This window comes from Abramis brama, assembly GCF_963993115.1.
Source record: "Abramis brama genome assembly, chromosome: 13".
NCBI classification, from domain to species: domain Eukaryota; kingdom Metazoa; phylum Chordata; class Actinopteri; order Cypriniformes; family Leuciscidae; genus Abramis; species Abramis brama.
The window spans coordinates 32447162-32473773 of record NC_139975.1 but is presented as its reverse complement, the minus strand read 5'-3'; the positions used below and the strand labels follow the sequence as shown (position 1 = coordinate 32473773).

The 26612-nt window shown below is 37.7% G+C and overlaps 1 protein-coding gene across 2 annotated transcripts in view; it reads left to right on the top strand.

The window, feature by feature from the left end:
• gria3b (glutamate receptor, ionotropic, AMPA 3b) overlaps positions 1-26612 on the top strand; it is a 151553-nt gene that overhangs the window by 95122 nt on the left and 29819 nt on the right. For both annotated transcript variants that reach the window (XM_084133744.1, XM_084133743.1), the window contains exons 5-12: positions 3798-3851; positions 4672-4833; positions 6637-6804; positions 9151-9255; positions 12228-12335; positions 14673-14879; positions 19228-19601; positions 22925-23123. In XM_084133744.1, coding sequence (XP_083989870.1) covers positions 3798-3851; positions 4672-4833; positions 6637-6804; positions 9151-9255; positions 12228-12335; positions 14673-14879; positions 19228-19601; positions 22925-23123 — 1377 coding nt within the window. The remainder of the gene's footprint in view (positions 1-3797; positions 3852-4671; positions 4834-6636; positions 6805-9150; positions 9256-12227; positions 12336-14672; positions 14880-19227; positions 19602-22924; positions 23124-26612) is intronic.

The following is a 26612-nucleotide window of genomic DNA, read 5'->3' as shown; positions in this document are numbered from 1 at the left end:
TCTAATGCAGAACACAAACAGACACATATACTGTTTATGCTGTAGAATATCCACTATGGAAAGCATTTAGTTAAAGGACAAAAAGGGTCCTTAAAAGGACCATGAGTATGACTGTGCTGTATTCCCAACCTGAAGCCATGTAAGAGCTTTGTGTTGGATTAAAACTTGAACATGCGTCATGCCGGGTTTGAGTAGCCAAATGGCATTGGTTCTCATGTGTCTTGTGACCAATCAATGGTTTGGCCGTTTACACCTGTATTAAGATGCGTTTTGGTCGATCGGATCACAAGTGGGCGACACTAAATACTGGTGTAAATAGGGTTTGAGCTTGTCCAGTTTCCACCACTTCCAGAGGTAGTTGAAAACTCATTCGACCGGATTGCTTTCGTAGTGTAAACACACTTGTGATGTGAATGTGTTCGAACAGACAAAGAAGACCGTCTGCTCTCCGTCTACTGACCTAATGAGTAAACATTATGGGAAGAGCTCTAGCCAGACAGGATTTCAACTTTATCAGCTGGAGACCCAAGTTTAGTTTGAAGATGAACGTACCAAACACAATGTTCTCTCACCTTTCCTGATTTCTAACATACGCTCACAGCGTTCGGCTGGTCTCGCGGCTGTCAGAGCAGAAACAAAGATGCTTCTCTCCGTGTGTATTCCCATCATTTCTGGCCACGTTCATATGTAAATTGCGTCAGCTGATTTCGTCCATTAGAATGAAAGATCTGAAAAAACACATACATTTACCTTTCCCATAGACCCTCCCCTCGAGGAAATCAGGACAGAAGTGGATGAAACTGGACAAAAGAGATGGATTAAGTAAATGAGAATGTGTCTCCCTCGTCTACTTGTGATCCGATCGACCAAAACGCATCTTAACAGCAGGTGAAAGCAGGGCCTTTGATAACTAGAATATTTTTTAACAACTGAAATCTTGTTCTGTTTTCCTGCAGAAAGCATGTAATGCATGAGTCATGGAAACTACTGCTATGGTTCTTTTCATTCTTTTTTGGGCTTGACAGCGCCTAGTCACTGTCTACTGGTGTTCTGCACAACATCTCATTTCAGAAGACATGAGAGTTAATAAATGGTGACAAGAGTTTCATTTTTGGCTGAACAAGTGGTTCTGTCTAGAATAGTGTTATTGCTCAATTGCTCTCTGCTCTTTCCTTCATGATCTTCTGCTCAGGAACTCTGTGATATTATTTCCATTTCATAGCATGTTCTGAATTTGCAGTGTTGCTGCTGTCAGAACTGACCAGTGTGCGCAAGCAGGCATACTTCTCTTGTGCTACATTTTCCAAGCATGGGAAAAGGGTGATAATCTTTATTGTCTTTTCAATTTGCATTAATTCAATTCAATTTTCTCAAAAACGAGTTTTTCTATCGAGCTGCTGTGAGTGAGTGGAGGCGGGGGGCAATTTGCATATTCATGCATCCGCGTATAATAAATGAAGCAAGGGTGTAGAGTTACATTCAAGCTATTGAAAGGCATTAAGAAATGATTTTCACTGGGATTTTTTTTTTTTTTTTTTATGTCATTTTGATAATCAAAGATGAGTTTTAAGAGATAAAACACAGGGGTACTTCAAGGGCAGAGCACAAAAAAAAGAAGATGCAAAAAGCAGAGCATTCCTGTATCTTACATGTGCATGTGTCTCAACCACATCAGAATGTCAGCTTGATAAAAAAAAAATTTTTAGAAATAGGATTTTCTTTGAAACAATTTTCACTCAGAAATTGCTACCTAAATTTCTCAAATAATTACAAAGAAATGGTAAGTGACACATTGAACTGAACAAGAAATTGTGAAGTAGAAAGACTGAAATAGTATTTTACTATTTTGCCTACTTTGTTTCATTTACAACTTCAAAAAAAAATCTGTTTTTACAGTGTGTGAGATCTTGCCTTATTTCAAAATGAATGTCCCTGAAGTCAGTGGCGCAAAAACGGGGTGTATGCAGTGTGTGCAGTGCAGAGGGGCGCCGGACGGGAGGGGGGCGCCATTGTGGCAAAATAATTATTTGAAAATCTCCTTTAATAAAACTTTATAAATAATAAAAAATTGTTTGTTAAATTATTAAAGGAAACGTTCTATTTAACTTTTGTTTAGCATTTTAACTCATTATTTTATTATATCAATATCAACCGCTCACCCTCCAGCTCCGACTTCTTTAAGTCTGTCCCCATGAACACAAATGGATAGATGTGGCAAGCGTTCTGGGGCGCAGAGCAGAAAAGGGTAAAATGATAAGCTTAACCTATTATATATTTATTTCTATTTTACCAATCTAAGTCTTAAAATTGATCAACATTAACCGGTTAACAGCGATTAAGTTTGGTTCAACTTTCCATTTCAGGGCTCGACATTGTTGCTTGTTTGGGAAAAGTTTTTTTTTTTTTTTTTAAGGGGCAAGTGAAATAATTTTACTTGCCGGCCAGACAAGTAGCTTAGAAATAACTAGGGAAGCATCATAACGCGATAGTGATTCTGATTTTATTAGCAACATTCAGTGTAAAGGGCGATTGATAATGGATAGTGTATATATATGTGGTAACACGGTGGCGTTGTTGAGGCTCGCGCTGCCTGTCTCTTTGTGAGAGAGACTTTCTTTCGTGGAGAAATCAAAACAAATGAGCCCAACAGCACACGATAATCTCACAGAAGAAACACACGGAGGTAGAAATTAAAAATGTTGAGTTTAAAAAAACAAAAAAAACATTTTAACATAAGTTACATAACACAACCAAGGGAGCTGTTTTGCTGAATATATCACGAACAAGTAGCCTATTTAATTATCATAAATGTTTATCATAATTAGCCTATTTAATATTAAGTTACTTACATTTCAGACACATTATGGACTGTTAGTATTATTTCACCGATGAAAATAGTTCCAAAGGAAAACAATCAGCGTGGTGTTTTACCGAATTATTATGATTCAGCGTTTTGAACGAATCGTTTGAATGAATGACTCAATGATTCACTTATTAAGATGGCCAATTGCCGCCACCTATTGGCGGTTTAGTTTCATGTTTAAAACTATCATTGCATTTTTTTTTTTTTTTTTTGTACTGTATATTAAAATATTTATTTAAAACATTAATCTCATAACATTAGGCTATTTATTGCAGTTGCAATTTTGCAGTGTAAATTATTTAGTTTGATTGGTATCAGCCCCGTTTTATTATTATAACTGAATTTATTGATCAAATGTAAAAATTTGACATGAAATATGGTGTAAAAAATATTTACACCATATTTATAATATAAGTAAAAATATAAGTAAAAATAAAAATCGTCTTTTATAAAGGTAAATAACGCCCTGGGGTAGAAAATTTAAGTATGTAAAAGCTGACAGAACACTGATGAGAATATTGCTTCAGAATAAATTATATTTAAACCCCAAAATTCACCAACACTGATCTTGCATACCCCTCAGCTGAGGTGCAGTTGCGCCCCTGCCTGAAGTGAACACCGTCTGCACGCTTCACTAAAGGCCACTAAGACCCGAGGTCTGAGGTGAAGGTCGCAGGGCCAGAGAGGCATCAGAGACGCCCAGGAGGGCAGAGTTATGTTGAGATTTGTCCATGTGTTATTCCCGTTGGCCAGCGTACAGTAGGAAGCACATCAGAGACTGCCAGTTGCTTCATGTGGAAACATCCATCATTGTGGAGTGTCTTTGTCACTTAAGACAGAGTAAATGGAGAGAGAAGCTCACCTGAGGGACGATATACGGCCCTGCGCTCTTCTTACATGGATTGTAAACTGTTATTGATTCTCTTTCCTGTAGGTTGTGACACTCGGGAAGAACAGTCGGGGTTACCATTACGTTATTGCCAATCTGGTGAGTTTCAGCACCTTCATACACTAACTAAACAAGAGAGAAATAATGGAAGGTCATTGGCAAATAAGAATGTTCAAGAAAATGAAAAGATACTTTATTAAACATCCAGTGCAAAGCATGATTTTATTTATTTATTTTATTGTCAACAAAATGTTTGATGTAAAAAAAAAAAAAGGTGTAATAATCAAGTAAAATATAATTATATCTTTTTGGTTACACCTTATTTTAACGTGTCATTGTTACAGTGTAATTATATATTTAAGTACTGAGTAATATTCATTAACAACATTAACAACATCCAGGTAGGATTAGGATTTGGTTGAGGGTTAGTTGCATGTAATTATGCATAATGTACTGTAATTACTATGGTAAGTAAATGTAACATGTAACAAGGACACTGTAAAATAAAGTGTTACCATATTTTTCAACACACCTTAGATGCAAGTGCATTTACACGTCTCAGTAATTATTTTAAAACATTATTCTCCATTTCAATTTTTTTGAATCATGAATATCAGTTTTTGTGGGCAACCTTGAAATAACCTTGACATGTTTTTCTTATCCTTTTTTTCTTTGGTTTTCTTATAATAATATGCAGTGAGATATATATGTAATACCTGTTTACACTCAAGAAACCCCAGTGATTACACTTTTCCCCTTTTGGGTTTTGAACCAGAAACATCAAGTTGCTAATCCAGAGATTTGACCACTTACTGTACATTCACTCTATACACATGAGACCTTCAATTTCTACAAAAACATGATGTTTGATATAGATATCCTAACTCTCCTTTTTTTTTTTCTTCATCTCTTTCCACAGGGCTTCACCAACATCAGTCTGGACAAGGTGTTTCTCGGCGGAGCAAACATTAGCGGCTTCCAGATAATCAATCCTGAAAACTCAGTGGTACAGCAGTTTCTCCAGAGATGGGACCGTCTAGATGAAAGAGAGTTTCCTGAAGCTAGAAACACACCTCTGAAGGTCTGAAACTACCTTTAAAAAAACACACACAAAAATAGGGCTGTGAAACGATTAATCGTGATTAATCGCATCCAAAATAAAAGTTTGTGTTCACAATATATGTGTGTGTACTGTTCATAATTATTTTGTATATATAAATACACACACATGCATGTATATATTTAAGAAATATTTGCTTAAATATACTGTGTATATATATATATATATATATATATATATATATATATATATATATATATATATATATATATATATATATATATATATATATCATTTGTATTATATATAAATATAAATATTTTATATATAAATAACACATTTTTCTTAAATATATACATGCATGTGTGTGTATTTATATATACAAAATAATTATGCACAGTACACACACATATATTGTGAACACAAACTTTTATTTTGGATGCGATTAATCGTTTCAAAGCCCTAAAAAAAAAAAAAAAAACATAAAATCATTGATTTAGTTTCTTCTTCTTCTGATCTTTCACTTTCTCTTTCTTTGACTGTTTTCTTTAATTTTTCCCTCCTTGCATCAGTCGATATATTGACATTCAGCCTGAGGTTCTATTAAAGCTGGGACTCAATTTACATCTAATTAAACAATGATCATGAGATGAATAGATTTCAAATGCCATTTAATTAAGGTTTTATTATGGATGGCTGGGTAAGAAATGACTGTGCTTTCATCGAACCAGTGAGCTGGCACAGAAGTGTTTAAACACACCTGAATGTTATAAAGAAAAGTCACCCAAAAAGCGAAAGATTATATTTTCCATAAATAAAATTAAGCTTTTTTAGGGGACCACTACTATATTTTGCATTGTGATTGCATTATTTTTATGAAAATTAAGTACATTTCACCTCAATGGGTCATTTTATTATTACATTTTGATTTATTCTGTAACACTTTACTTAAAGCCTTTATATATAATGCATTATAAAAAAAGATTGTTCTCTTATGCCTTGTAATGCATTGCATGATCTCATGAATAATTGTAACCACAGTTATAATACATTATAATACTTATGTTACGCCTTTAGTATAATGCATTACAACATATGACAAACAACCAATTTCAGAAGTAACAAAATCTGCAAATATTATAATGCATTTTAACTTGAATTACAATTATTTATGAAAATATATAATGCATTATAACATAAATCATGAATATCTTTCAAAACGTGAAATGTGCACATGCAGCCACACACACTTTACTTGTGTGAAAAGTCTTTTCCAAGACAGTATTTTAATGAAGGCATCAGAAGGCATTTTGAATTGAGAATGTAAATGTGCAATGCATGTCTCCTTTGATGTTACTTTTGTTATATTGCATTAATTTTAGTAGCTAAATTTCTTGCTATTGTCGCTTTGAAGAGATACAAAACAATACAACAGTGTAGCTCACAGCAAATGAGCAGATGCCAGCTTGTTCTCTTTTCTTGGTTGAAATGGGATGTAATTACAGGTTGCACAACAATAGCAGCAAAACCCTGTAGAGTCTCCCATAACTAAACATTTTACATATCTCTGTAATTAGAAACCTGGTTAACACTCTTTACATAGCAAGAAACAATGTGCAAGCTACACCCCTTTGCCTACTATGATTACATGCAGTAATGCATCGCAATTATCCTTCATTATGTACATCAACATGTGGACCTGGAAGAGGGCAGCCTATTTTAACCCTCTTCAAAGTGTTTACTTGCCGATAATGTGTTTGCTTATTTTAAAGCACTCTAACAAATAACTGTTAATGTGAGGTGCTTACTGGTTGTTGTGTACAGTACACTTCAGCGCTGTCTTACGACGCCATCCTGGTGATCGCGGAGGCGTTCCGGTACCTGCGCCGCCAGCGAGTGGACGTGTCCCGACGGGGCAGTGCTGGAGACTGCCTGGCCAACCCTGCCGTCCCCTGGAGCCAAGGAATCGACATCGAGCGAGCTCTCAAAATGGTACACTTTCTTTGAGTCTTTCAGCTTTTTTGAAAATGACAATAACTATTTGTAATCTGTCAATGTTTAATTCAGATGGTCAGAGTCATGTCTCCGTATGATTCAGTCGTGATACTACAGCACATTCAAATGTATTCTTACGATTCAAATTTGTTATATAATCAGTTATTTTACGGGTTTCTTTATTTTTGGGTCATTCCTACAGTTTGGTGGATTTTGGACTGTCTATCATGAAAACACACTGGTCAAGCTCAGGCTGGTATAACCAAATAATCCTGACCAAATATTTCAGATTTCACATTTACATTCTGTGGAGTCCGTCCACCCTGTTACATGACATTTTTACTAAACAGGGGTGCGTTTCCCGAAAGCATCGTTAGCCAACTATGGTCGCAAGTTCCCTCGTTACCAATAGAGTTCAATGGACATTGCGATGAACTTGCGACCATAGTTGGCCAACGATGCTTTCGGGAAACGCACCCCAGGGTGGATGTTTAAAGCTTATGAAACCCATTATTAGCTAGAACAACATGCTAGCAGAAGAGTTATATAATATATAATATATTTTTTGAAAATATTAACAACAATTTTCATGTCCAGTATAAATTGAAACAACAGGGGAGACGTTATGTTTTACGCAATATCACAAAATAAGTCTTCTAAAAATGAGGAAAATAGAGAAAAAATTATGACTGTGTTAGGCAGACAGATGATGATGATGATGATGATGATTAGGGAAAAAAAAGTACAAATGCAGTTTAATAACAATCCAACAGGTAATACATACATAATGTCTAACTAGACCGGACAAACACTGAGTGAAGGTGAGGAACTTAAATACCCGTGGTGATGAACTAAATGACGCACAGCTGTGATGATGATTAGTTTCCATGGGAACTGATGAGTGGCGGGAAACTCAAACCAAAGGAACACATGTGACTAATGTAAAACAAACTAAAAGTCCATGAAAACGAAACTAAGGCTACGTCTACATTAATCCGGATACATTTGAAAACGGCGTTTTCGTTTATAAACGCTCTCCGTCCACACTAGCGTTTTCAGGCATTTCGGAGGTTTCAGTGTGGATGAGAAACTTTTGAAAAACGCCTGAAAACGCTAAATTCACCTTTACTGCGCATGCGTAAAACCCCACAAAAGATCACTGATATGATTCAGATGGAAAAATAAATAATGAAGTTATCGCACATTTCTTCTGACAGGATTTTATTTAGTAAAATATCTCACCATTCACTGATGCGGTCCAGGTCGCACTCAGTCACCATATGTTTGGTCTAAAACGCGACTGCTCCCATGTTTTACTGCAGGACAGCAAATGTGAGTTCATTCTGTCATCTTTGCAGGACTGTGATATGAAGAGCAACAGTGTGAAAGGGAAAAGCACATAACAGGCACAATACCGGTATAAACATGAATATCTATTGGTACAATATGCGTCACATGACTAAATTTACGTCATCGTTTTTAAATACCACCGGTTTCACAGTCCACACTACAACGTGAAAACGGCGTTTTCAAATGTATCCACTTTGGAGAGCGTTTTCAAAAAAGCTTCGTTTTCATTAATAAAAACGCCGTCTCAGTGTGGACGGAAGGCCAAAACTGAGAGAAAAATATACGTTTTCAAACGAAAACGTATTAGTGTGGACATGGCCAAAGAATCAACACAATTGAATAAGTGTAACAGACTGATTCTTGCTTTGTTCATGGGCTGTGTTCCAATCCACTTTTAGACATGCAATCCCGGCAAAGCCGCCATTTTGAAGTGCGTTCCACTTCGTGAAGTGGACGAGGGAAGTTTATATGGACAGATTCTCATCCCCTCGATTTTGACTGAGGGAGCGAGTCTACTCTGATGTACACTTCAAGCTGCTCTGTATCCCACAATTCAACTTGATCGTGACTTCACAGCAGATCACGCTCAACTAAGGCTGGATCCCAAATAGCACACTTCATGTGAACTCGCCGTCTCGTGGCCTTAAATTTCGCGTGCTCACCAAGTGTACGGGTCCATAGGGTGTCCCATTCGGCATTTCAGCGCTCAGAAGTGTGCTCACGAGCGCCGCCTTTGTGCCCTCGATGCAGACTTTGGCGAAGCCCGCACTTTCGCACCCTCTACACGAGTTACCTACCCAGAAATCATTGCGAAGTTGCGAACGCCCAATCAGATAAATGAGGGGAGGAGTTTCGTGGCTGTTTGACCTTTGAAAAACCATGTGACATGAAAGTTGACTAACATTTTATGTAAAATATGCAGTATTGCTTCATGGGGACATTAAATCCTCCAAACTGTAGGAATGACCCTATTGTTGTTGTTGTTGTTGGCAGGTCCAGGTGCCAGGGATGACCGGCAATATCCAGTTTGACAGCTTTGGTCGCAGATCAAACTATACTATTGATGTTTATGAAATGAAATCAGGGGGACCAAGAAAGGTAAGTCAGCAGTCCATTTGCTGTGTAAGCTCACTGAGATCAGTGTAAGAACTCAAACCATGTTCCACTCAAATAGAATCTTTTTTTTTGATAAATAGCATTATAGTTGTAAAAGGGAAAAAGCTGCACACTTCGGGGAACAACAGCTGTCTTATCTAGGAAGGGAAACAGATTCGTTACCAAAATTGCCCTCCAAAAATGGCTTCCGTTTCTTAGGTTTGAGGTTATCTATATGCTAGTTTACTCCTAAAGTCTGACCAAATAAATTTTGATAGATATATAGAAATAAAGTCAGAGAAAATAGACCAAAAATATTAATGACTTGCACTCCATCAATGCTACAAACTAACTAAAAATAGCATGTTGAACTTGACACTCACGTTTGATTTTATCTTCACAACATTAAGGCTAGACACCACATGTAAACAGATTTCACCATACTTCTCCAGTTTATGCTGTACACCACAGTACATTTAGACATTACATTCTGTATAAAAAGTTTTCAGAAATGATACATTTTGATATGCAAATGATCTCATACAAAAATGCTCTAATATGCATATATTTCCAGAACAGAAACCTAAACATTGGATAAAGCAATCTCAAAAAAAAATAAAAATAATAATAATAATAATCATTTTGTTTACATAGAGTTCATTGATTTTGGATATCTCTTTTTATCATTCCATAAATCAAAAACATTTTCACCATTAGGAATAAAATGGTATATAAATCAAGAACAAATCCCTCTGTAAAAACCTTCAGAATATAAATTTGCTGCATGAAAGTGCTACTTTTTGCCTGTGGTGTCTTGCCTTAAAGAAGTTGCAAAAGAAGTTGCTTGGACAAGCCCTCCAATATGTCCTGACTTCCAGTTTCAACAAGAAATACATAACATCAAACCACTGCATGGGGTATTTAAAGGGATAGTTCACCCAAAAATGAAAATTATTCCATAATTTACTCACCCTCAAGCCATCCTAGGTGTATATGACTTTCTTCTTTCAGCCAAACACAATCAGAGTTATATTAAATTATATCATTTTTCCTAGTTTTGTAATGGCATTGAATAGCACCTGAGTTTTTGAAGCTCCAAAAAGTGCATCCATCCATCCAGGCCCGGTTCTACGGGGGTGCTAAGCACCCTCAATCACAATCGAGAGCACCCTCATTTGATATTTTAATAATGTGCATGTAATAATCCAGTGCATTTGTGTTAGTGCTCTGAAGAATGTCAAACGTATCTATTTACAATGTGTTTTTGCAGCAGTGAGCAATGTAGCCACTCACAGACATAGTTGTTGATCTCTTATATGCAATGACCAATCAGAGGTGTTTAAGTTAGTCAGAATCCACTCACCGCTCAAAACGTGATTTTTATTCAGCGCTCAGTTATGCTGGCGTTTGAAACCTCTCATTAACAAACAAAGTGTAGACACAATTAGTGTTGTCAAAAGTACCGACTTCGGTACCAAATCGGCTACAATGATCAACGCTTTAAAAATATGTTGTCTTTGACGCTCTTCACCGAGCGCTTACACAGATACACACAGGAGCGTTTGAAAGCAGGCATCTATCAGCAGATCCCTAATATATCCACTGATAAACGCCTGCTTTCAAACGCTCCCGTGTGTATCTGTGTTAGCGCTCGGTGAAGACAACATGTTTTTGAAGCATTGATCATTGTAGCCAATCAGAGACATACTGTATATGTTAAGCTCGTAAACACAATGGCCAATCAGAGACATATATTTTGAGCGCATGAACACAATGGCCAATCAGATGCGTTAAAGAATCCATTCAACAGCACTCAAAATACTGTGGGGGAATGCTGGTATCGTTACATTTTTAACATTGACTTGGTACTGAAGTCGGTACTTTTGACAACACTAGACACAATGTAAGTAGAAGGTTTATGGTCAGTTGTTGGCAGCTTCATTGATTATAACGGAACTTTGTGAGATCACGATGTACTGACAAAGCGACAGCGTTTTAGCGATTGTAAAGTGAGAGGTCTTGGCTCGCTTTCGAGGCTTCAGCCTATATAATCCATTAAATAAATCTATGCTGGATGGAGGCTCTTTCTGGAGCTTCAAAAACTCAGGCACTATTCAAAGCCATTACAAAGCTGGGAAGAGCCAAGATATTATTTAATATAACTCCGATTGTGTTTGGCTGAAAGAAGAAAGTCATATACACCTAGGATGGATTGAGGGTGAGTAAATTATGGGATAATTAAAATTGTTGGGTGAACTATTCCTTTAAGGCCACTATTCCCAAACAAAATAGTTTACCAAACCAATGACCTACAGCAGCTTGAATCAACATAACCAGTATTCATTAGCTTTCCTGTGAGCTAATAGCAACAGCCCTTTATAAAACACAGGAACAATCTCCGTGAAAAAGAGTAGTTTAGCCCAAGGTTAGATGGGGTCATGGTCGGTAAAGAGACGTACATTGACAGTGACTGTCAGAAGTGATGTACAAGACTGTGTTGGACCCCTGTGCAGTGTCACCTCAGTGATGCCCTAGTGGCTAGTGCTATGCTAACGGTTCTGACACATGCCACTCAACTACTAAACAACTCAAGCATATAACAAAGAGAAAACGCACTGCACCTTTTGATAACAATGCGGCAAGCAAAACCCAGTTGAGTTTTAGCTGAAGAGAATTACATCCAAGAGTAACTTCCAGCTTCTGCATCCCTGGAAATTTCACCATAAGCATTTTTTTTCCCATTTAACAAATGTCAGCCAAGAATTTGCCTTTTTTGTTTAACTCCATGCAATAACCGCAGCAGCACAGAGACCTAATACTTTTTTAATGAGCACAATCTAATGAGAGCACACATCCACAACAGCTCCTTAGCCATTGTGGATGGGCTGGGGGGGGGGGGGGGGGGTTGCTATTTACCATTGGTGCAGTACAAATATCTGCTGTTTGATAATAACATGAACGTTTTCCCTTTGCAGATCGGATACTGGAACGAGTTTGAACGCTTTGTTAATATAATGGATCAGCAGTTCACCAACGATTCCTCCTCAGTGGAAAACCGAACAATTGTGGTCACTACTATTATGGTACACGCTCCATGACGTTTTAAACGTGTCGCATATTCTGCCCATCAGGGTCATGGTGTTGACTCCTAGATTGATACATTCTGTCCTGGGCGGGTAGAAGTACATTTCTTTTGTGTTGCTTTCCATCCACTCATTACACGTTGAAACAGTCGAACGCAAGGAAAAGCGGCGCATGAGTGTTTCAACTGTATTCGTGTGGGTGTCAAAGCATTTTGATTTTCCATATATCAGTGGCCTGTCGTAGCAGTGACATCACAATAACGGCATTAGGTATGATGGTTTTACATTGACATCATCAAAGTAGACATTCAGTGCATATGTAGGTAAGACTTGTTTCCACTCATCAAGTAAATGGTCAATGACACATGAGCTAGAACAGCAAGCTAACGCTTACCGCACCAAAGAAGGGTTCGATGGTTTGCCTCTGGCAAAGTACAAGCGTATTTGAGCAAGGCCATGAATGAGGCCTTTGCACAGATCCACTTAACATTGACCAGAGGACTGCTCATTGCTGACGTATCACTTCATCTCCCGCTGTTAACAACGTTAGCTTTAGCATCAGCCTCCAATTGGCAAGGCGAATATACATCTCTGAGGAATTCAAATCAATGCTCACAACATCATCCCATGTAAAACAGCAATCGCTTGTAATTGTTTTGTTTCACCAAAAACCAAGGTCATTCTTTCAAATGACTTGGATGTGAGCAATTAAACCAGCAGCTGTCGGTTATTCCATCAGTGGGATTCAGGAGGAAAACAATCGCACAAAGGATGAGGTGAGAGGATACATTCAGCACAGAACAAACAAACCATCGCTAACCCACTGGTACCCTAATTGTCTCTGACTCTAATGGGATGCGTTCTCTCTGCGAGAAGCCATATTGTTTGGTAATAATGATGTGCTTAAAAAAAGCAAGCCGCTGCCGCAGTGTTTGAAATGGGGGCGAAAGAGAGGATAAAACCAGCTTGCACAATTTTCTTTGTTCAAATCTGTATGTTGACAAAGTGCTTTTAAGTTTGGATTCTAACGATGGCTTTGTTTTTTGCTTCCCTACTGAAAAGACCATATATTGTGTTTTTGGATGCTGGGCCCCAGCATGACACACTGGTGTGCTGGTGTAAATAGCTAAACCAGTTCGTCAGCCAGCATCACCAGAATGACCATGCTAGTCGACCTGTGCTGGTCCACCAGCTAGAACGAAACAGCAATACCTAGCATAAACCAGCCTGAAATTCATGCTGGTGTAAGCTGGTCTTTTTAGCAGGGCTATGTTCAATGTCCTTTCTGTTGGAATGATAAAGGCTTCTGGCGCATATAGGTGCAACGTGCTTGAACAGAATCAACACTATGATTCCTCTGCAGTCACTGCCATTTACTTCATGAATTGGATTCCTTCTCACTTCATACGTTCTTGCCTACCTCACCTACCTCACCTACCTCACCTGTCACCCTCAACTTATGCCAATGCATCTCAGAATCTTGGGATATTGCACCACGGCCGTGTGTGTGTGTGTGTGTGTGCGTGTGAAAGAGAGAAGCAGAATCGAACCTACTTTTATTTGTCTCCAATGCGTGGTCTTCGTGGTCTCAGACCTTGTTTACACCTGATATCATCCATCTCAAAGGTTTTGATCCCAAGACCAAGATCAAAACTAAACCTCTCAAAGCACAAACCCAAACCAAGACCCAGCCACCTAAGAACCAGGCTGCCAATTGTCAATGAACCAAAATAGAAAAAAGGTGAATTTCTAACACTGCGCCACTGGAAATAGTCAGTCAAGGCCAAGAACTTCTTGCAACTTTTCTGTAGCTACTTTAAAAGCTACCGTGCCAACTTAAGAGTTATATAATTGTTACCTATAATGATAACACTGGAACTCCCACAAGTCAAGTCCCAGATCATGACCAGGCAGAATGTATGTCATTTCTTGAGATCTCAAGACCAAGAGTGCAAGATCCAGACTTTAACTCTTAGACTCTACACCAGGTGCAGACAACAATTCGTCTCAGTTGACCACTCGTGATTGGATCACCTGAGACAGATGTTAATATCAGGTGTAAAGAAGGCGTTAGAAGGAGCTGGGCGATTAGCTTTCTGACTACGGCCACATGTGGATCAATGTCCCGCAATTCCCTGTCTGCTGCTTCTGTCGTTCCTCTTGTATGTGTTCCAGTTTGGTGGATTATGAGTGTGAGAGAATGGGTGGGTATGAATATCCCAGCATGCCTGCATGCCTGTGACTGATAAGCTGTCGGTGGGCTCTGGTGCCTGTGACACCAGACAATGAAAGCAATAAGCAAAGATGGTAATAAATGAGTGTGTGTTTGATTAACAGGAAGCGCCATATGTGATGTACAAGAAAAACCACATGCATCTGGAAGGCAATGACAAGTATGAGGGCTACTGTGTCGATTTAGCTTCTGAGATTGCCAAACATGTTGGGATTAAGTACAGACTGTCCATAGTCATGGACGGAAAGTATGGCGCCCGTGACCCTGAGACCAAGACTTGGAACGGGATGGTGGGTGAACTAGTCTATGGGGTGAGTAGTGGATCTCGCAGTGAAACACTAACCTTCCTTCTGCAGTTGTCTCTTGTATTCATGAACCTTGCATAAATGATATAGAGAAATTGCTGTCAAATAAGGCGTTGGAAGAAGTGAATTGCCTCTTTGTCTTCCGTTCATGGGAAAGAGCGTGGGGAAACTGACTGGAAATGTCTGGGTGTCATTCAACTATAACTGCAGCCAGACAGTGCGGGTGGCGACATTGTGTCTTAAACATGCTCCTTCCCAGCATGCACTGCCTTGATTTCCTCTCTATGCTGTTGGATCTCAAAGGCACCTTTCACAATGTGCCCAGGCAGCCCGCCATTTTTGCATTTGTCAAAGCGCTCCCCTGCTATAAATGGAGGAAAATCCAGAGAAATCACTTCCAATTCCCCGAGCCGACATTCAAGAATGAAGACCATATACAAAATGCATGAGGGTTAGGCTACCTCATCTGTTCAATTTCCTTACCATCAGCCAGAGAGATTGCCTGGTTTTGATGTGCTAACGTTGGAAATTATACTCAAATTATTCTCAAAATGAAAAAAAAAAAAATTGCATGTGGAGATAAAACGAAAAAATATCACCACCAAGGGACCATTGAGCATAGTAGCGGCCCCCTTTCAGCTCAGATAGTCAGGACCGACGTTTCTCAGCCACGTTTGACCTTTTGACAAATATATTTATCTGATTTTGCAAGTCTTTCAAAGGTTATCTCACAGAATGGCCTTTCAATATATAGTCATCAATGCTAAGCTTTTTCTTAATAGCTTGTAGTGTAACGAAAGCGTATAGCTTGACTGTAGTTTAACTGCTTTAGATTATGAGTAGCTTGGGAAGCTACACTTTCAAAATAACTTCCCCAACACTGATTGATACTATAATCATGTAATCAAATTATAATCATATGATCCACTCCTGTCATCTCTTGACTCAAAGTTTTCAGACAGTATTGACAGCTTTTATAAGGCGAATGTAGAAACACTACAGCGTTCGTGGATTTGTTTTCCTTTACTTGCCATAAGCAGATAAAAAAACGAAATGAATCCTCTTGGATTCTTCTAAATGAAATAAGTGGATTAGTTGACATGGAAGTGTTATTTCATCTCTTTTTTTCTTTCTTTCATGTTTTATCAACAGGTCTGCTTTTAATCTCAATTGGATTTACCTGTGCAAGTTTGTGCAATACATAGCTAATTTCAAAGCTAGAAAGATCACACGTGATTATTTATCTAGCGTGCGGTAGACGTTGAGAGTTTTGAGGCATATTTCTTCCTCACTGATGAATCACTTCTGGTAGACTCTTAATTAGCTATTTATATGCAAATGATTATATGATTTATTGAGACAGTACACCGGAGTTCCATTCACTACAACCACAAGATAAAAGGATATTAATATTTGTAGAGGCTTTTATAACCAGCGTTCACCTGCAGAGTTTCCGTGACCTTATACTTCCTGATTGCATAACTAATGCCCTCCTGGCTGAGGACACATGTGAGATCAAATCTTTCACTGCCTTTTTATTATATGCTCGTGCTAGAGTGCCTCTGAGGATTATGGGAAGTGGAAAGCGGCTGTTCCTCATATCTGCAGCTCTCACAGCAACATTATGTGAAGCACAAGAAGGGAAGCGTCGAAAAAAGATTTTCCAACAAAGTCTCCTGCTTGTTCCGATTACGCTCTGTCTGTGGCCTGATACAGCAGTGTAGGGGTCACAGAAATTAGCAAGACTCTTGCTATCTAGTCAAGTGAACGCTCAGCTGTCACTTCTGCACTACACGCTCAAAAGCCTGTTCTGTTATGCCTTGCATGTGCTTCTCTGAGGCAGTGAAAGTCATTTTCCTGGTTTCCTTCCAAACACCAAAGCCTGAGAAAACACAAAATGTCCGCCTTTCTAGCTCTAGATGTAATGTTCTGTGGCAGATATGATTGATGCATCCAAATGTTGATAGAATGTTCCCGGTTCAACACAGTGTGGACAACATCTGATTACCTACTGAAAATAATTGAATCTGTCCTGTCTCTCAGTTTGTAAAAACAACAAATGGTGCTTATAAAGTAATGCACGAATCACTGTTTTGAAAGTAGTGCCGTAACATCTCTTTATGGATTTGTCTCTGCAAATTATATCCAATTTTTCCAAAATCACGTGATGATTATATAAACACAGAAACCTTGGCATGATACGTGCAAAGATGCAGCAAACTCCACCAACAGGAATTACCAGACTTTTATATGTCTACGCATGATTTAATCATGTATATCAGTTTAGCATGCTAAATGCTAAGTAGCAATTTCTGGTTGAGTAAAGCTACAAATAACATATTCTTGTTGTACCCGCTCTCAACTTAAGCAAAAGCTCCACACTTCAGCACAATGGTGAAAATATATTCTATTAAATGATAAAAAATATATGCTGCTATATTATTATATTAAACGGTTATATATCTTGGCATTAGTCTCATCTTGCTCAAAAAAACCAGTTTCAGTTAATGCCAAAAAGATATTCATGTAGTCCCCCCAAAATATAGATAAATGAATCCTGCATTTTACAAATATAAGTGGATTGCACTAAATGAAATTAAGCCGTCACAAAATGATGGATAATTGTTTTACATAAGCATATTTTTTTCAATTAATTAAAATAGGATAAATTCATTCTACCTCAAAAAGCTCAAATAATGCACTTTTTAGAGCAAAACTGATCAAATTGTTTTAACAAAAATAAATTTGGTGTATAAATCCACCTGAATGCCTTGCCCCTTAATACTTCCATTGTATATTCCATTGTATAATACTTCTATTGTATACTGAGGGTCCCACACCATCAGCACCCAACACAGATCGAAGGCATTAAGCATAACTTTTTTGTTCAGTGAAATGAATGTACTATATTGTGATGGATGATCTGTCCAGCGTTTCCCCTGACTGTGGCCTGAGACTCTGAGATAGACTCCAGCACGCCCCTGGCCTACAGAGGATCCCTGTTTTGGAGAATGGATGGATCTACTATATTTTGTTTCAAAATATTTAATATTTTGTATTTTGAGCGGATTTCATGGTGCTAGACAATTCAAATTCACCTCTCAATTATGCACCATTTATTTGTATATAAAATAATACAATAATGAGAAAAAAATATTTTATGTTAGTATTATTCTCAATTGATAGTGTTTAAGTTAAAAAATATATATATAATATTTTATATTTAAAATGTAATATTTAAAATCCAATTCATGGAAGGCAGATTGGTGCCATCTGGTGGGAGAAATAAAGAAAATCCTATGTAATACCATGGCGTAGCCACTAGATGCCTGTATAGCCATAGATGTGGGACGTGTGTTCCCTATTAGCTTATAAGAGTATTTTCAGACATAATTACTTGCAATTGGAAATAGTTTTGCAATTGGACACATATTTAGACATTATCAAATGCTACTTTGTCCATAGTGACTGATTTGTAGATTGTACCCCCCAAAAAATTGCTCTGTATTTTAGAATTTTTCCAGTTTTCATTTTTGGCCATGAAAATCACAAATGTGACCATCTTAAGACTATCCTTTTCTAATGATTTTGAAAATTACCAAGTTTCATACCATTCCGCTGAAGTAAAAAAATAAAATAATAATAATAATAATAATTGAAAAACGTTTCGATCTAAAATGATGGTTAAATTATCTTTTATATTGCTGTTATTGTGGTTCTTGTTTTTACAAACTGAGGTTTGTCAGTGGTAACCAACAGCAAGCCACCAAAGTTGTTGTACTGAAACCGGAATATTCCATTGACTCTTTCCCCGTCAGCGTTTTTTACAAAGTTGCCAACATTTTTGATCATTTTCACAAAACTTACTTGGCCCCTAGAATATTGTGAATGTCTGAAAATGCAATATATCAAAAGAAAGAACAAAGCCTTTGCTTTAAAAAAAAAAAATCTTATTCTAGCTTCATGCATTCATTTTCTTATCAACACTTGAATGTGGGTAATTTGCATAAAAAGCAACATTTTGAACAAAAAGCTGAGAAAATCATGTCTACGATGTGCATAAGGAATGCTTTTAGCGCTTGTATCTGCTACTTTTTTTTGCCCGTGTTTTAATCCGGAAATTCTCTACCCTTTCAGAAGTTGCGTAACAGCGCCACCTACCGTATAAATTCAGTCAATGGCGGGGAAAGAGTTATGACCCTTTGCAGTATACAGCTTGAAGTGAATTTGCATCCTAGCCCTCCTTATATGTATATTAACATCTGTAAATATACAGTAATTTTGCATTGCTTGTTTATTATGCACTGGTGCATGTTCTGCACTAACACGTTTTGTTCATGTCCCCGTTTTCCAGAGAGCAGATATAGCCGTTGCACCGTTAACAATCACGCTTGTGCGAGAGGAAGTCATTGACTTTTCTAAGCCCTTCATGAGTTTGGGCATCTCCATTATGATCAAGAAACCCCAGAAGTCCAAGCCGGGGGTGTTCTCCTTCCTGGACCCTCTGGCATACGAGATCTGGATGTGTATCGTGTTCGCCTACATCGGCGTCAGCGTGGTGCTGTTCCTCGTGAGCCGCTTTAGCCCCTACGAGTGGCACCTGGATGAGACTGATGAAGCCAAAGACCCCCAGACCCCTCCAGACCCGCCTAATGACTTTGGGATTTTTAACAGCCTGTGGTTCTCTCTTGGGGCCTTCATGCAGCAGGGCTGTGATATCTCACCAAGGTTGGTGCCTCATCCTGTCACTTTTTAGTCATAAAAACGGTGTCCACCCAGTCATGATGGGGGCAAATGTAGCATGATATGGGCTTGAGGAATGGGCCACACATGGGTTTGTCCATGGTTTCCATGTTGGCATCGTCTGAATTGGCCGCAGTATCGGCCATAAATGGCTTTGTCCCAGTATGGGCTAATTCAGTTTGCACAGTTCAATGAACAGACACTCGTTTAATCAACAGACACTTTATCACTGGTGTAGATACAATTGGGTCCTGACTGAAAAACATCCCAGATTTTCAATACGACATCAGACCAGATTGGAAATCTGGGATTTTCTTATTCATCAATCACAAGACTATGGGAATTCATTAGTCAAAATATGTGATAACGGTAACACTTTACAATAAGGTTCATTAGTTAATATGAACTAAGAATGAGCAATACTTCTTCAGCATTTATTAATCTTAGTTAATATTAATTTCAACATTTACTAACTGTGAACTAACATGAACAAACAATGAACAGCTGTATTTTTTAGGAACTAACATTAACAAAGATTAATTAATACTGTATTTTCTATTTTATTTTTTGTTTATTTAGCAGGGACAATGCAGAAACATTGCTACAATTTCAAGCAGCCGATGCTCCACATACAGGTTCTAGTCCCTGGTTAGGCTTTTTTTTTTTACAATAATAAAACAATAACCAAAAAAAAATAATAATAAATAATAATAATAATAATAATAAATAACAATAATAAAAGAAAGACCATCAGTGTTCACAAACCTGCTTTTGTCTGTACCACTTTTTTAGATGTCTTTGAAAAAATTAAATTCTATAACAAATGAATTGCTCATTGTTAGTTCATGTTAGTTAATACATTAACTAATGTTAACTAATGAACCTTATTGTAAAGTGTTACCGTGATAACTCATGCACATACCATGGTACATGAATGTGGTGATTCAGTAACATGTCATTCAGTACTGTATATCAATGATACAAGCTCCACAATACGTTTCTGTAAGGGACTTTACCGACAAAGCACATTAAACACATTACAGCTCTAATTCCGAGGCTAATTCCAGTATTTCACGTTTGAAAGAATATGCAGACACAGCTCTAGTTTTAATTTGTTCTTTTGTAAAGGATTAGCTGAGCAACATATTCTCATTTGGCTCTTTCTATGAATTTCTCATTTTTTGTTTGAGAAGTCCTACTGCAGCACTTTGTAGGCATCTGTGACGGAGATGTATGATTATTCACATTGTTCCTCCGTTTAACAGCAGGAAGTTGATTAATAATGACTCCGTTGTGCAGCTCGCTGTCATAGATCATTTTTCAGAGTCCCTTATATTCCCCACTGCCGGCTGCCAATTGAGTATTCAATAAAAATAAAAAAAAAGATTCATACATTTTACAATATCAGATATTAAATAAGATATTCAAAATATCTCAATAAATAACATACAGAAGACATATTTGCTGTGACATAAGATGGCACATTAATTGACTGAAATTTGAATTTTGTATCATTTTAAGGTGAAGGCCAAGTATAGCAATCCATATTCGGAATCTGAATTTCATATTAAGACAATTACATCTAACATTACACTATCATACTGATTCTAAAACTACACTAATGTTTAGTTTTTGCTCTAGATAGATTTTAATTTTCTTTTCCCATCAGTGCAATCCTGCCTGTGGCTTTTAACCAGCATTTGGCCCTGATCTGTAACACTAGTTATGTGGAACACTATACAGCATTGATTGGTTATTACATCTTACATGACTGTATTGCTGCAGACTAGTTTTCAAATGGCTCTACAGTGTTATTAAAAGTCGTGTTAATTCAATAATTATATTACATAAGTCCACTAGAGTTTCTTCTTGTGTGTGTACTTGCGAGTGAATACAGTCTTCTAAAGGCCGCTGCCCTACATTCAGCTCCACACTTACATCTGAATATATTGCATTTGCAAAAATTGCTTCTCCACGTAGCTAAATAGAAGCTCAGGATGCAAGTCGTGTATCTAAACGAAGTGGATGAACGTAGAACAAATACAGCAGAAGTGCTGGACTGCAGGTGAGAAATAAAACATGTCAAGATGATTTGATAGTGCAGAATAGAGATGATCAACCACTTGTTCAAAGAATGAGACCCAACGCTTTGACATTGCAATCTCGTCCTCTATGATAACCAAATTCACCAAAAACATTTTAAATTGATTTGTAACAAATTTCCTAATCTAATGTTTTTCTTAGGCTTACTCAAAAAACGATCATTCTTTCATCATGCATTCACCCTCATGTCGTTCCAAGACTTTGGATGATCTTCAAATAAGACATTTCAATGAAACCTGAGAGATTTCTATTCCTCAATTGAAAGTCCAGTTAACCAAAATTGAAAAGATCCAAAAAGCTCATAAAGGCACCGGTAAACGAACCCATTTGAATCGAGCTGTTTAATCCAAGGCTTCTAAGAGACATCATCGCTTTACATGAACAGATTTAATGTAGGCTTTTATTTGCATCTAAACAATGATCAACACACATACATATGCATTTAGTAAACACAGAAGCTTTTGTGTGCGCGTGTGTGCGTGTGTGTGTCACTCACTAGAACAAACCTGGTTGCTATCCATGTTTACCATATATGATGCACTCAATGAATGTGCATTTAGATGTGAATAAAAGCCTAACTACATTTTTGGAAATTCTAAGTTTTGGTTACCTATACTTTCAATGGAGCCACAGAAACCTCTCAGGTTTCATTAAAAATATATGAATGTGTGTTTTGAAGATTAACCAAAGTCTTATGGGTTTGGAATGACATGAGGGTTTGACAATGATGACGACAGATTTTTTGGGTGAACTATCCCTTTAACTTGGGCTAGGCTTGAATCACCAGTTCAAGAAAATGCCAATTAGTTTAGTCTGTGTACGATGTGTTCCAACATCTTTGTTGATCCTGGAACAACATTCCAATCGACCAATCAGATTTGAGGGACAAGATTACAGTTTATGTCAAGTTTAGGTTTACAACCAGGGTTAGGTGCTTCTACATCAGTGTTATTCACTGTTAATCATTTCAATCTGATTTTAGGAGAAGTTATGGGTAGGGTTGGGTTTAGGGGTAGGGATAGTGTTTATTTTCATACAGGAATGTTGATCCAGGATAAAAAAAATATGCCTTACTTGGCAAAATCAAGGTGACCGTTTCACTGTACATACAGAAATACATGTTTGCGAAGTTGATATATTGATTACAATTGTGTTTGCACATCAGGAAAGTATTCAAAGGCTGAATGTTTGTGTTTGCGCATCAGGTCCTTATCGGGCAGAATAGTGGGAGGCGTCTGGTGGTTCTTCACCCTCATCATAATCTCGTCCTACACGGCTAACCTGGCTGCTTTCCTCACAGTGGAGAGGATGGTCTCTCCCATAGAGAGCGCTGAAGATCTAGCCAAACAAACTGAGATCGCATACGGAACCTTGGACTCAGGATCAACCAAAGAGTTCTTTAGGGTGAGTCTCCTACACTTCTGCATTGATCTTCAGATGATTTAAAATGCATCAAACGCCAATGGTTGTGCAAGCTTTCAGATCAGAGTCCATCCTTTAGTTTCTGCTGTGTTTTCTGAGTTACAGTAATCACAAAGAACTCAAAGAAAAAAGATTTCCATTTGTAGTGACTCAGTCTTTGCCAAACATTTCTTTCTTTTAATTATTATTTACATGTTTGTTTTTGCTCACATCCCAGCATGACAGTTGAATTGCATACAGTGGCACCAAAAATTATTTAGACACACTTAGGCCACATTTAACATTTCTAAATGTCATTGCATTAGATGAAATAACAAACTAAGTGACGATAATTTTAAAGACTCATAGTACAAGCACTATTTACAAACAAAACATTTCCCCAAAATAAATGTGTTTTTGTGAATTCACATGACAGTAGTGCACTCACAAATTTATCTGTAGTGCTTTTGTGTACTAAATTTTGATTCACACGTTCAACAGTTCAATTTAAGAGTCATTAACAAGCTGAACATGCAGGGGTTGAACTTCATAAAGACCTCCTTCATTCCTGAGAGTCGATACTTTTGCAGACTTTGTATTAGCGGATTGAGGGTAAATTTCTACTTCATCCAGCACTCATTTGGATCCTGTTGTTTTACGGCATGAGAAACCACTCCAAACAAATCCGAGTGAGTGGTTCGAATGATTCACACTGAATCACAAACTGACTGAGACTTTGCTAAACAACTCAATTCATTGCAAGGAAGTGATTCATTCACGAAATGGACATCACTATTTTTTTATTCTTAACAACCGACAGAACATTTTCAAAATAATTGAAGTAGTGCAAGATAATTGTAGTGTTTGCCAGTGGTACCTTGCTAATTAATTTCTATTTAAAGCTACATGATTTTAGCAACGCTACAGCTCAACACTGCTGTTTATCTCAATGCAGCTACTTGGTATTTTCACACTTTTAAGAGCCCTCAAAAACTCATTTGCCATAATATAATGATATATTTGGCAATTGTTTGGCATCTTATTTGGCATCTGATGGACACTTTACTATCCCATGAGGCCACGGGGGAGGATTTCTGAATGACGGTGAAATGACGCAACTAACACTGTAGATGGTGAATGTAGTACATCCAGATTACATTCATACTACACACATTAATACTATATAGATAGCCCATCCTTTTTTAGCAGTCATTTAAGTAATTACTTAATTACAAAATAAGTACCTACTCGAGACAGTGGGTGATTTCAGAGGCAGCCACTCTTGTCAGTTGAAGTGCTTTTTTTTTTTTTTTTTTGCACTTTGTAGGCCGTTGGAGCCTATAACTTTTGTAGAACTGCAAAACAAGAAGAAAGAACCCTCCTTTTTTGTTTTGATTTATGTGAACCAATATGTGAACTTCCTTTATGTGAACTTCCTCTGAGTCGCCACACAAAGATCCTCAACCTCACAAATGACCACACCATCAACAGAGAAAGCAGAGTCTACACTATCTAGACTATGCTAAACACCAAAACCTTGACTTACTGGCTAGGTTACCTGTGTGAATTTTAGGGGAAATTTATTTCATACATCCACCTAAAACCCCAGGCTCACTGGAAAAACATTAATCTACCTACATTTTTGCAAAACTCAAAAAACTTACCTATTCATATATTTTGACATTTCCAAATCAGCTCCATGTGCAAGACGTACTACTGTAGTAAACTTGCTGGGTGCTCACCCGGTACAGCAGTGCACTAGAGATGTGGAGCACTCAGGTACGAGTCCCATGAACAAGAGTCACAATAGAATCTAAAATGCTGAAATGGCATGTTTCCTTCAGCAAATGTGTTTTTATCTCACGTTTGCTTTTGTTGTTTTAAGTTGTTTTAAACCTGTATGAATTTCTTTCTTCTGCTGAACACAAAAGAAGATATTTTGGAAGTCAATGGGGACCATCAACTGTTTGATTACTAACATTCTTCAAAATATCTTCTTTTGTGTTCAGCAGAAGAAAGAAATTCATACAGGTTTGAAACAACTTGAGAGAGTAAATGATGACAGAATTTTCATTTTTAAGTGAACTATTCCTTTAACACTATTGGTTATGTTTAGGGTCGGGTTTAGTATTGGTGGTGCATTATTTTCTAACATGATACAGCATTGACTTTTTGGCACCACTCACCGAACATTTAATTTCTGAGCTGCCGTGATGCATAAAACAACCGATGTAATAAACGCTGCCAGAATCACGTTTATCCGTGCTGGATAAAACTGTTCTGTTTTTCCAGTGAGCCTGGTTTGTAAATTGACTTGTTAATTGATGAAATGACATTCGTCCATGTTTCATTCTGGATGCTGGTACCTTGGAGTCTCCAAGTTTAGTAATGTAGCTTTACCAGCTTCATTGGTTAAGTAAGCCTGGATCATGGAAATTCATTCCAGCAGGGTGGCCACCTGGAGCATGTTGTTGGAGGAAAAACAAAGAGGAACATTAGCTCTGCCAAGAGCTGCAACCATTTCTTTCCCACACCTGCTTGTTAGGGAAATTCTTCTCTTTTAGCTAACAAAGTCAGTTAGGTCTGCGTTATACAGCCCTTTTTGATGAAGCAGTCATTTAGTCAATGGAGATGATTGCTGAACAACCTTGAGTTAGCCTGAGCTGTCAGACTGAAGCCAGGCGTCTCTGTAGTCTAATCAAATCCCACATATAGCCATGGAGGTCAGCTCAAAAACCCTAATTAGTGGCTTTACCTGGGCCTGCAAATTGTGCGTAATGAAAAGCAGCCCAGAGGGTCAAAAAGTACACTTGAAAGATATTGAGAATAAAGTAAGCAATACATCCATGAGCACATCGAGACTGACATTGCAATTAGGGCTGAAATTAACTATCTGAGTGATACTGTAATACTTAAACCGCTCGCTCTACACACATATCCATCGGGAGGAATGTTTATCACCCCGTCGGTTGCAGGTTTGTTTGGCGGTGTGTGTTTGATGTCATTAAAGGTTTGCAAGTTGACATCCAAGGGGTTTGGGGATCTCAAATATTCTATATAATGAGTGTCCTAGTTACACTCTGCAGCTCTCAGATTTCCAGTGACATGTGTGAACGGCTATTCCAAGGGACTTTTAATTAAGATTACAGAGACCTGACAGGGAAAAAAATATCCTGATTAATGGAGATTCAAGCTCTATTTTAGATCTGTTTTCAGGAAACACATTCCTGTTTAATTAGAGCCATACGGCACAGAACAGCTGGATGTTTCAAATCATCCGCAACATTTGGAGTGAGACATATGTCATCATCTTTGACACATCCCCCAAGTTTATTATTTCCTTTCCAAATATGCATATATTTACTTAATTTATTTGGTTGGTTCACTCAACATTTCCAATTAAAGTTGTCAGTGAATAATGGTGTTTTGAGCTCAACTCTGCATTCGGAGAACCAACTGCACAATTTGTCAATATTAACGTACTGATACATG